General features: G+C 56.7%; 1 protein-coding gene across 6 annotated transcripts in view; it reads right to left on the reverse strand.

The window, feature by feature from the left end:
* Positions 1-12479, reverse strand: part of ITPK1 (inositol-tetrakisphosphate 1-kinase) — a 175248-nt gene that overhangs the window by 67984 nt on the left and 94785 nt on the right. For 5 of the 6 annotated variants that reach the window (XM_039217300.1, XM_039217296.1, XM_039217301.1 and 2 more), the window contains one exon: positions 3691-3816. In XM_039217300.1, the coding sequence (XP_039073231.1) occupies positions 3691-3816 (126 nt within the window). The other variant, XM_039217299.1, reaches the window with a different exon arrangement.

A 12479-nucleotide genomic window follows, 5' to 3' on the forward strand; every position in this document is an offset into this window, starting at 1 on the left:
CCCTCCCCGGGTCCCGCTCCCAAGTGCCCCCTGGAGGCAGCTGCTCTTTTCTCTGACCCACCAGGACGCCCTGCACAACACCCACACTGGCAGTGCTCTTTCACTTCACAAACACGTGGGCGCAATTCCTACGTAGCAGGCACCATGGAAGGCAATGAGGATACCCGGTGAGTTTGGAGCAGATGCAATCCCTGCCCCTGTGCAGCTTATAATGATTCCCAGAGAGAGAGAGACTGATAGTAAGGACTGATAAAGCATTCTGCACTTCCAAAGCGAGGGAAGGAAAAGCATAAAACTATGAGGGCCTAGGATGGCAGGTATGTCATTAGTGAGATAATCAGGGAGGTGTCCCTGAGGAAGGGGCACCTGAGCTGACAGCTGGGCATGAAGAAGGAATTCCAAGCACGAGAACCATGTTGTGCACAGCACAGCTCCGGTATTCAGACGAGGGGTCCCAGGACTACCTGTGGAATGCTTCACCGTCTCCCAGCCAATCGAGTCAGGAGGAGAAGAGGTGTCAGTTCAAACTCAAACCTCGTTCTTCCAAGCTCTCCAAGCTCGTTCAGGGAGAGCCCCGGGACGATCCTCCTAGAAAGCTCTGCATGCCCCACAGAACACAATCACTGTAACCCCTCTGGGCAACTCTGGGACTGGAAGAGGCGGCAGAAGGTCTGCCCCCTGCCCCCCTCCACCCCCGCCAGGTTGCCCTGGGCACCACAGTGAGAAAAAGGTTCTTCTTCCTTCCCTGAGAAAACAGCTTGAGAGGCAGGGCCCCTCCCACACCACAGCCCTGCTCACCCACATGGGCAGGGACCCCCAGGTCTGTGCACTGATCGATGGCTCTCGGGGCCGAGCCACAACAGCACCAGGCTGCAGGCTCCATGTGAACCCTGGTGCAGAAAAACAACTGAATCATCCTGATAATTCTCCAAGCAAAGCTCTCTTGGGGCCAATATTTAAAAAAAAATAAAATAAATAAAAAAGACTAGGGGAGTGGTTTCTATGGCAACCAGCTTTCCTGATCCGCAGTGAACCCCAGGCCCACACCCTCCAACCTGTCCTCAAAGGCAGCCAGGAAAAAAGCATAACCTCTCGGCTCTGAGAAGTCCTTTCTAGCCCAAGCTAGAGGCCCTCACGGCAGCACCCCGGGAGCAGGATGCTTTAGGGCTGGTCAGGAACACCTCCGAGCCTCCTCTTCCTTGACTCACTTTGCCTGGGACCTGAGTATCCCACCTGAAGAAGGCGCCTCAAGATAAGCCCCTTCTGGGGACAAACCATCTTACTCTGGTTCCTTATTCACAACAAACTGCGGAAAGGCCAGCTTTGTGAAGCCAAGCCCCAGACACTGCTTCCCCACCACCGACCCTGTGGTCCTCACCCACCCAAGCCAACGTCTCCTCGCTGAAGTCCAGCATATGTATTAAAACAAGAATCTGAAAACAAGGGACGTGACCAAGGTCAAGTGCCAGTTTGTCTGGCGTGGCTCTGAATCCTACAGCAGAAGCGGGTGACCAGGTCAGTGCTGGACAGTGACTTGGTGGCAGGAGAGAGGCCAGAGTGTAGCCGAGCGGGCCTCTCCCCTAGCCCTCACCTGCGTCCCTGGGTCCTTCTCTTCACCGGCCCCCGCCTGTCCCCTCTCTGGGGCCTCTGGAAAGCTCAGCCTGTCACCCTTTTCCCTAAAGGATTGTTCTCTTCACAAAGGAGGAAACGTGCTGGCCTTATCAGATATCCGGCTTCATGCTCAAGCACAGAGCACAGTGAAAATTTATCCCCAAAATACCAAGGCTGGAAGGTCATACTGAGGTCACCGCAGTCATCTGAGGGCAGGCCGAGAGTGTGTGCCCTGGTTGGGACAGGCTCCAGGGGACCCAGTCAAGATTTCCCTGGGAAATGCCCCCGGTGGCTGAAACTCTGAAGCCACACGTCCCCACATCCCCTGACATGTTCTCTCCATAACTTTCTCTTCTACCCAGAACATAACATGGGCGTCCCAGTTCTCCTTTGCTGTTGGGCCACCCCTGGCCTGGGCTGTGGGCTGTGCGTGTGTTTACGGGAAGTAGGGATGGCAGTCCCCCCACGGGATGGGTCTTCCTTAACTCCCAGGGCACTGGGGCAGCTGGGGGCTAAGGCCCTTCATCTAGGAGGACAGCAGGAACCTGAGTCACAGCGGTGGCTGTACTCGAGTGCTAGCAGCCGAAGCAGCTCCCTTATACACACGGACCTTTACTTCTCACAGCGACCAGTCCATCCTAAGGAGCAGGAGCTAGCATCCTCCCCATTTTACAGAAGAGGAAACAAAGGCTCCATGAGGTCACGTGATCAAAACGGCCGTGAACTTCTACTAAGCACCTGCTCGGCCGGAGCGGTACTCCCGCCAACAGCATACGAGGTTTTCCTGATCCAAATACCATATTACAGATAAGAACACAAAGACTCAGGAGGTCACAGAGAAGCCTAAATGCGCCTTTCCCACAGCCTCCTGCCCTGTGACATCGGGAGGGACTTTGGGTGGTGGGCAAAGCAAAGGCCCTGGAGGGCACGACCTGGGGACAACCCCCGCCCCCGCCCCCCACGCCTGGCATGGTACCAGCAGGGCTATGAGCAGGCCACACCTGCTTCTGGGCCGCCTGCACAGAAGTGGCCTGAGCTGGCCGAGGAGGGGGTGAGGGCCACAGGGAGGCAACACGGGGGAAAGAAAATGGTGTTGGCAGCAGGGCTACTGCGTGGCGAGGAGGCTAAGGAGAGTCCCCTTTGTCCTGATAGAGAAAGACAGGACGTCAAATCTCCAATCATCACACGCTGACAAGAGCTCGCCCAAGCGCCCCCTCCTGTCATGAAGGCCCTCAGTTCTGGCTGCATTTTCACTGATAGTATGACTTTGTTTTTCGTGCCCCTCGAGCTGCTTTCCAGAGCAATGAATCAATGTCTTGTCCACAACAGAGAAAAACCCAGAGCAAGGCAGCGGGGGCAAAGGCAGCACCTCCCAAGCTGGCGGGTGGGTCACCGCAGGGTCAAGGCTGTGGGAGGAAATGGGGCCGGGGGGAGGAGCTGGCCAAGAGCATCCAGTCCATGCTCAGATGGTATGCAGGGATCAAAGCAGTTGGCACAGCAAGGGGGATCCCCATCAAGGCAGAACTCGGGGCCAGTAAGCCTGTTTCTTCAAGTTTATTTACTTGTTTTGAGAGAGAGAGAGACAGGCGGGGAGAGAGAGAGAATCCCCAACAGGCTCCGTGCTGGCAGCACAGAGCCTGATGCAGGGCTCAATCTCACAAACTGTGAGATCATGACCTAAGCTGAAGCCAAGAACCGGACGCTTAACTGGCCGAGCCCCCCAGGGGCCCCAAGGCTGTTCTACTTCAAAGGCCCCTAAGGGTCCCTTTCTCAAAGAGGGTCCCACCCCTTACGCCAACTGAGAACCACTGACCGTGACTATGTGCTGAGGGTGTGGGGTCCACATCCGGACTCTGCAGTGCTCTGGTCTACACAGGTAGAGAGCAGAGGGGGTGCCGACCATGCCCTGGGCTGGACCCCATTTCACACCCACGGGGACCAAGGCCCTGGCAGGGACGCACGTGACCCCAGGCCCGTGTCCTGGCAGCAGGAGAGCCGCCACCACGCACTGCTCGGCAGGACGGCCGCTGCGGCGGTCGGGATGTGCGGAGCCCTTCTCGGCCCTCCCTCCTTGCCCACCTGGAACCTGTGGACCAGCTCCAGGGACTGGCTGTCGTTCTGGTCGGCTTCGAGGATGACGTCGGTCAGCTTGTGGATGATGACGTCCAGGGGGCCCTGCTCCTCGATCGGCCGGCTGAGGTTCAGCTGAGGGGAGCGGGGAGGACAAGAAGAAGAACAAGTTCAGCGCCAGAGCCCGCTGCCCCCGCTGTAGTCCCCACCCCTCCGCCCAGCCCTCCACGCCGGGGAAACACTCTTGGGGAACACGGACGGGACAGAGGGCGCACACCCGCTGAGGTCCCGGAGCTCCGGGGCAGGCCCCGCGTCTGTGTCTGTGGCCCCGAGTGCCCCGCTACCCCGCATACAGAAGACACACACACGGAATCGAGGCAGCCACCGGTCAAGCGAGGGTAGCTACGAAATCCCTGGACAGAGAAAATGTATCCTGAACGCGTCTCGTCTGCTCAATGACCTGGACTTTTCAGGTAGGGAGGAGACGAGGGCTCTCAAGTCACACAGCCCGGTCTAAACTGAGATCTAAGGAGATACTCTTCCCACGAAACTACACGTTCTCAGCAAAGCTGTGATCTTCATGAACCAAAGGGGTGCTGCTTTCACGGACCGGCAGCTTGCACGTCACATGGAAATCAGGGCTCATCATGGACACAGTGAGGGACCCCGGGAGGCACGGCTGGCCCCGCTCCACTGGGGGCTGTGTTTATTTTTTCAAGAACTCGGGGTTAAGAAGATCACATCCCCAGGGAGCCAGAGCCGCCCGGCTGACAGTCGGCATCACCTGACCCCAAGACAGGAGCACCTGCCAACAGCCGGGGCGGCCGGACACCACGCTTCCTGACCCGCCAGATGTCTGCCGGCCGGCACACGGCCACCACCACCTGCAAGGCCGACCCCTCGGAGGCAGCGGCGCCAGCCCGGCACCTGGCTGACCCCCTGGACGGCCTCAGCAGAGGCCAGAGAAAGCCACCAGCCCCGACCCTACACTCATCCCCACACAAGTGGGGCTCCCTCCAGAAGTCAAGGCTGACTGTTTCCAAGTTGCTAGTAAAGAAATCACAATGACAGCTACAGATGTTCACTCTAGGCAGGAAACGTGATAAAAATACGTTTTCATGTTCCAACCATGAGGATAAGAATTGACTTTACAAATGAAGAGAGTGGGGAATACGGACTTTTGAAACCTCCCTAGGATCTGCCAGTGAGAAGTGGTGGCGCTCACGTGCACAGGCAAAGCAGGGTGTGTCATTCAGTGCCCCCACCCCCATCCCTGACCCACCCGGACCTCGGGAGGTGGTCCTCTAGCGCCACAACCACCTGGCTGCCCTGTCCTCTGGCCGCGTGGCCCACTGGAGGCACATGAGAAGATGGGAGAGAGGAAAGTCTGGCTGTCTGTCCCACTGTCCTCACAGCCTCGCCATAGTTCTGTCAGCAGCCACCATCCCTGTCGAGCAGACACCGCTCCACGGGGCCCCCGTACACCACCTTCCCTCCCCGTATCCCCTCCGGCCTGGGGTAGTGACAGCCTGCCACTCGGGGTGCCCCACCACATCCTGCTGACTGCTGTGACCCAGCCCACACCTGTCACCCTCTCTTAAACTCTTATCTAATTAAACCTTGAGAAAGTACCAGCTCTTTCCTCGTGTTACCCTTAACTCCTAGTTATTGTTGTGGTTGTTATTGTTTTTAGTATCTGCCAGAAAAGATGTTAAGGGGTTCCCCCTATTAAAAAAAGAAAAAATCCCAGGGCACCTAGGTGACTTAGTTGATTAAGTGTCTGACTCTTGATTTCGCCTCAAGTCATGATCCTAAGGCTGGTGAGATCGAGCCGCCCCGCACCAGGAGCTGTGCTGACAGCACGGAGCCTGCTTGGATTCCTCTCTCTCTCTCCCTCCCTCTCTGTCCCTCCCCTGCACTCCCTCTCTCTTCTCTTTCTCTCTCTCTCAAAAACAAATGGACATTTTTTTAAAGTCCCTCGAACCTCACAATACTGAAGACCTCCCGCCGCACAGTGACTGGCTTGTATCCAGAACAGAACAGAGGTCGGACTAGCTGGGAAGCCGACCATCCCTTCTAGGGCTCCTGGGTGGGACAGGGAAGCAGTACATGCTGTCCTCACAGCAAACCCCAGAGCTAAGGGTGACGCTGTCACCGTCACAGACCAGGACACCAAGAGCCCCAGGCACCCACCAAGCGGCCAGGTGAGGCCCCGTGGTTGGGCAGCGCCCAGCTGGGCCCCGGATGGAGGCGGAACGGCAGGCCCTGTGTGCTCAGCCTGCAGCCCCGCTGCCCGGCGCCCTGGGCCTGTGCACCAGCCCATCGGCCCCCCGGGCCTCAGTCTCCCCTTCGACAAACACAGGAACCTGCAAGGGCCCTTTGGTTCTGTCTGTGGATTCGGTATTACGTTCCCATCCAACCCCACTTCCCAGGAAAACAAAACAAAACAAGAAACGGAATTGGAAGGAGGGACCAAAGCCGGTGGGAAGTGGTGACCTGGGCAAAGAACAGCAAATTCCCAGGAGATGCCACAGACCTCAGCCCATGTTTGTGACCCGTGGCTCCTCCGTGACAGGTACCACAAGCAGGAGGCCAATATTTTCAGGCCAAGGCAGCTGGAAACAGAAGAGAACTGGGTCGCACGGGAGATGCTGGGACCTGCTGGAAGGTCCGTCCGCAGCAGCATGCACTCCTCCGAAGAGAAGCGTCCAGGTCTCCTGTGCAGCATGAGGGGACACAAACGTGTCCCCGTGGTTGTGGGGGAGGAGGTGGACAAAGGAGACGCCCCTGGCCCGTTCCTGCCTGGCATCAGCCTGCAGCCTGTAGACCTGACAGCCATGGCTGTTGGGAAAATAAGCTCTCCGCGTTCCCGGCCGCTCCACCGAAGGTAAACAGTTGAGTTCTGGAAGCCGGCCACCTTCCTTTGTGTATTTTTCAAGCATTTTTATGCCAATAAAACCATTTCACAAGAACTTGGGACACACATCAGGTCTGGTCTGGTCCTGGCTCAGCTGTCTCTCACTGCAGCATCTTTGCCGAGGCCTGAGTGGAGCGGTCTCTGGCTCCAGAAGGTTCCCCAGCACGGCTTCTCCTCTCATAGTCTGATAAGCCATGATCACCCTGAGGAGTCTATCCTCCTGCAGATACCTCAAGGGGACTTTGGTCTCTCCCTGCTGGCTGGGAAGGAGAAGGTGGGTCCTCTGGGGGTGCCCCACAGGAGGGGCGCTCAGGCAGGGTCACGGTGGGGGAGTGGCTGGGCTCCCAAGAACCCAGGACACTGCCGAGGAAGGGACCCTGGTGGGCCAGGTTTCATGTCTCAGATCGGGTGGGGAGGGGGCTCGGGCAGAAGGGAGCTCACGTCAACTGTCATCTTGTTTTTCTGACCACACTCCGCCTCCAGAGAAGGGAACTTTCCCAGGAATTTGTTCTCTTCTGCGGAAGGGGTCCGATCTGTCCCTTGGCCAGGAACAAGGATGTGTCAATGAAAGGGCTGCCCGCTGTGGCCGGAGGAGGTCTGTGGGTGCCACACTTCCAAGTCACGCCATCCTGTGAGGCCAATGCTGGACGCTGCTCCGCACACAGCTCGGAGCTCCGGACTTGGAGAAACAAGGGCCCACTGTTTCCCTCAGCGACGAAGGCAGGAGGCTGACTGGAGGCGGGGGTGGTGCTGGGAGGAGTTGGGACAAAGGCCTGCAAACCCCACTGGCTGGAAAGTTACCTCTGACTCCCGAAACAAGCAACCAACCAGGCCCAGCCTAGTGTCCAATGTGAGCCAGACTCTGACCATCCCTGCGGCTCCCACCACCTGGTCTGGGAGGAAGAGGGACATGGCAGACGCCTGGAAACCCCATCACAGCTCAGGTGCTCCTGGGCGGGGCAGGCGATTTAACTGCTCTGTGCCTCAGTCTCCACAACCTGAGGATGTTAACTTACTGGGTTATTTTGGTGGATTAGAACATCCCATTCACAGATGGGGAGCAGGGCAGACGCACAGCAGAAGCAGTGTTAATACCTCTCCGGGTGCTTTGATAACTTCCCACCTCCGCTTGCTCACTCATTCATTTGACAAGTGTTCTCTGGGCACCGCCGGGGTGTCAGGCACACAGAGTCCCTGTGCTCCCTTCTCCAGGCTCTCGGTCAGTGACACGAGTGTCCCAGCTCACTCCGGAAGCTGGCCCAAGCAACACAGCTACATGCCGCTCCAGGCCCTGCATGGTAGATGAGCTCCTGTGTGAGCCACCCCTCTGCCCAGAATGTCCCCCAGCCCCACATCCCCTGGTCCCCACGGTGACAAGTCCCAGCTCCAAAGTTCAATCCCTTTCCGGACTTCTCCACTCGCTCCACCCCAAACAGGAAGATTTAATGGCTCCCTGGTGTCACCCAGGGATGCCCTGCGTATCCTTATGGGACTGCTACCTTTCTTCTGAGTATAAAGTCACCCCTCTAACCCTGACTTGCCCTGCAGGTCCTGAGATCTCCACACACCAGGGCTGGCCTGGCATCCCCAGGACCCAGAACACTGGCCTGAGGGAAGAGCTTGCTAACGAGTGCTGAGCGCAACTGGAAGTTCAGAAGAGCAAAGGGAACGACGCAGGCCTACGGGAAGGGGCATCCCGTGAAGCACGGTGACTTTCTCCTGCTTGGGGGGGTCACAAACGGCCTCCTGGAGGAGGGGGAGGGCAAAATGGGGCCTCTGGAGACGGTTGGGGGAAGGGAGGGGCAATGCAGGCCTCCTGACACTGGTCAACTCCAAATGCGTCAGGTGCCACAGGCTACCCTCTGCAGAAGGAGCTTGTCCTATGGCACTGGCCCCTGAACGCCACAGTGGCAGGGGTGGCCCATGACCACCCCTCCCTCGTGCTGCAGCTGCAGGCTGGAAATGGGATCCTAGGGGACCAGGCACCTCCCACGGCCACAGATGTGCTATAGGGTGAACACCTAACAAATCTTGCGTGTGTTATGGCAAAATTTGGAAGTTGTGGGCTGGAACACTTTGTCTCCCCTAATACAGTCCCCAAGGCGAGTGTGTGCACAGGCTGAGGAGAGGAGAAGGGTCCCCCAAGATGAGAACAAGGCAGAGGATTCCGGCTCTTCCTTCTCACCTAAACTTCCACACGTGCTTCCCCGACAGGCTCGATAAGCAGGCACGTAGGAAAAGAATGTAAAGCCACCTCTGGGGCTCATCAGGGAGGCCGGAAGCCCGGGGAACACTGGCTCCCACCCCACGCTGGGGCTGCTCATCCTCTCCGGATGCAAGACATAGAAGCCCGGGCTGCAGGGAACAATCCACGCCTCTCGGAATGGTGGACAGGCTGCGAGTGGAGCCCGCGGGGGAGTCAGACAGGCTTTAGGACCATACCCCCGGATTCTGGGCTTCACGGCACGAAGGCCCACTGTCCTGTGGCCGGGACACGGCTCTTGCCCGCTTGTTCTGAGCCAGCCCCGTTCTAAGCACTTTACACGTGCGGTTTATCACACAGTTCTTGCCACAGCCCAGGACGGGGACCCGCTACAGGCACAGAGATAGACTAGCACACCGAGGTGAGGGCTCGCAGCTCACGCAGACTCTTAACCATTCCCCACCGACAGCACGGTTGTGAGACAGCCCTGTGGGACTCCCCGGGTGCCGGCACCATCTTCTCTTCTAATGAGGCCCAGCTTGGTGGGAGCCGGTCCCCAGAAAGACCAAGCCGTGATTAGAAGTCTGGAGCTTTCAGCCCCATCTCCCGTCCTCCGGCAAGAGGAGAGGGGCTAGAAACGGAGTTCATGATCGATTGTGCCAGCGTGAGGAATATCCCACAAAACCTCCAAAGGCACGGGGCTCGGGGAGCGTTGGTGAACACACGCACGAAGGGTGGCATGGTGCGGGACGACAGGGGATGTCCACGTCCTTCCCCACACACCTTGCCCTGAGTGTCTCTCCCATCTGGATGTGCATGTAGATCCTTCATCACATCCTTAAGTAATAAGCCGGCAAACAGGAAGTAAATTGTTCCTGAGTTCTAGAAGCCGCTGTAGCAAACTAATCAGACCTGACAAGGGGGTCCTGGGACCCTCCGACTGAGGGCCGACGGACCGGTCAGCAGCACGGGTGACAAGCTGGACTCGAGAGTGGCATCTGAAGGGTAGGGATTGGAGGACAGTCTTGTGGGACTGAGCCCTTTGCCTGCGGGATCCAACACCATCTCCAGATAGAGGGCGTCAGAATCCGGTTAAATTGCAGGACACCCAACTGGGGTTACAGCACTGCTTAGTGTGGGGCAAAACTCCCGCAAGCCTGGTATTAGAAGAGTTTTGAGTGTGCAGAGGTGTGACAAGGGTTAAGGAGAAAAGCGGGAGGCGTATTTTGCCTACGCGATAGCACACTCCAAAAGTACCAGCTGTTACGTTTCCTTATTCTCACTCTTCACAGTACTCCTGACCAGTGGAAATTTCCCTGACTTTTCTATCAAGAAGGACTCAAGTACAAACCAGAATGTGAACTGTGCAAAGCCAAGTCCCTGGTACTGACTCACATTAGACTTCAAAGTGCTTGCTGCCACAGTAAAATTTATTGTCATTGATGGTGATGGACATTTACAAAGTTCTTACTTTGGGCCACACACTATGCTAATAAGAGCTCACTGTGTGAGGTACAGATGAGGACACTGAGCCACAGAGAGGTTAAGTAACATGCTCAGGGTCACAGAGCTGCATGGGACTCGCATCTCTCTCCTGCCAAAGCCAAACAATTAACCTCTAAACCAAAGGGTGTCCTGGGGGCCTGGGGCTTTCCTTCCATCCCATTTTCCTTTAATTCACCACTGCAGAGTGGTATGTTTTCAGCAGTGACTTTCGATCGAAGTCACTAGATGAAAAGTTTTGTCTCAAACAAGGTACAGACACAACAGCCCGGATGAAAGGCGAGGGGGCACCAGTCTGTTTTATCCCTCTGCGTTCTCCACAGACCTGGGGATCTGGGACAGAGCTGCCATCTCCAACCTTTAAAGCCTCGCCACGTGGGAGCAGTGTCTGTGGAAGGAAAAGTCGGTCCTGGTGCCTCATGATCAGACTTCAAATGGGAGCCTGGCTGGTCGTGTGTCATTTCAGCGGGATTGGTTCCAAAAGACAACTTTTGGACACCCGGAGCCTTTTCTTTCTTTCTTTTTTTAAATGTTTTATTTATTTTTGAGAGAGAGAGAGCTTGAGTGGGGAAGGGGCAGAGAGGGAGAGAGACACAGAATCTGAAGCAGGCTCCAGGTTCTGAGCTGTCAGCACAGAGCCCGAAGTGGGACTCAAACCCACGAACCGTGAGATCATAACCTGAGCTGAAGTCGGACGGTCAACTGACTGAGCCACCCAGGTGCCGCTCCCGGAGCCTTTTCTCGGGGAGAGAGGACTGAAGGCTTTTCCCCCGACAAGGGCAGCCCACTGCCCCTCCCCCACCCCCCGCCACAGGGACATGTGGCATGAGCTGCTTATAAGCTGCTAAGACTTGGGGTCATTTGTTAACACAGCATACCCTAGTCCTAACTTTTCTCTTTTTCCATTTGTTCAAACAGAAGTATGGAGGGGAAGGGGGAGAAAAGTGAATGAAAGCAAATAATAACTTACAGGTAGCTTATCAAGCTGAGCCTGGGCTTTTGCTGTTTTTTTTTTTTTTAAGTAATAATTCAGTATTGGGATGCAGTATGACAACAGGGATTTATCCCGCAAGGGGGAAGATTACACGTCCGATCCCCTAGGATCGGAGGGCAGAAGCCGTGAGTGGAGCCACACCCCAGAGAGCCCACCGACAGGCCGCTAAACTGCCCAGTGGGTCCCTCCACCCTGTGCAGCTCAGCTCAACGGGCTGCTTCGAGCTCGCTATGGCTCGCAGCGGTCGGTGGCTGTTGGCAGGAGTCAGGGCAGTGGAAACCAGACCCTCCCGTTTGGTGCCAGGCACCAGCCTGGTCCTGTCCTGAAGGGGAAGCTCAAACTAAGACTGGTGAAAAAGAAAGAAAATAGCATGAAAAGGGCTGGCAGATCTGGACCCAGGAGAAGAAGATCAAAGGCCATGTTAACAAAGGCTGACTACGGAGAGAGAGGGAGAGAGAGAGTATGTGTGTGTCAGGATGTGGGGGTGGGGGGAATGTTCCCCCATTCAATCCCCTGTCCCCAGGTCACAGGAGGAGGCCCAGAGTCCTCTGTCCTCAACACATCCTGCTCCCCTGCAGGCCAATTCTCTTCCTGAGCCCCCACAAGCTTGGCTGCCCTTTCCCACCCCAGGCAGAGGGGCACAAAGGTTTCCAGCCTAGGAAGGGCACGTTCCTCACCTCCCTCGGCCTGCTTCCTCACCTGCAGAGTGAGGGTAAAGAGACATCCTTCCTAAAATCATCACCAGCAGCGACGAGGCGACAGGCACGGGCTCCCTGTGTGAGGGACCCGTACACAGTGCACAGATGGCGGTGATTAGGCTGGTCCTCCTTACTGGAGGCTGGATTTTCTCTGGCTTCAAGTGTAGCCTCTCCTGCCTTGTTTGACTCTCTGCCAGCTCGATCCTAATAATCACCACCACCGGGACCCTTAGGACACTCCAGGCTGTGCTAAAAGCACCTCACATACCCATTTCATCTAATCCTCACGGTGTCCCTGGGAAGCAAGGGCTGTTGTTACCACCTGACAGATGTGGTAAGGAAGGTTAGAGGAGGCAAAAGCAGCTGTCAGAGGTTATGTAAGCAGTAAGCATGTGGGGGACATGGGTCTCCACCCCCCGTCCCTGTGGCTCCAGGACAGACGCTCCTAAGCCCTCTGCTTTCCTTAGGAAGTAGAGTGGCCAA

This window comes from Hyaena hyaena, unplaced genomic scaffold (genome assembly GCF_003009895.1).
Source record: "Hyaena hyaena isolate Hyena2069 unplaced genomic scaffold, ASM300989v1 scaffold_676, whole genome shotgun sequence".
NCBI classification, from domain to species: domain Eukaryota; kingdom Metazoa; phylum Chordata; class Mammalia; order Carnivora; family Hyaenidae; genus Hyaena; species Hyaena hyaena.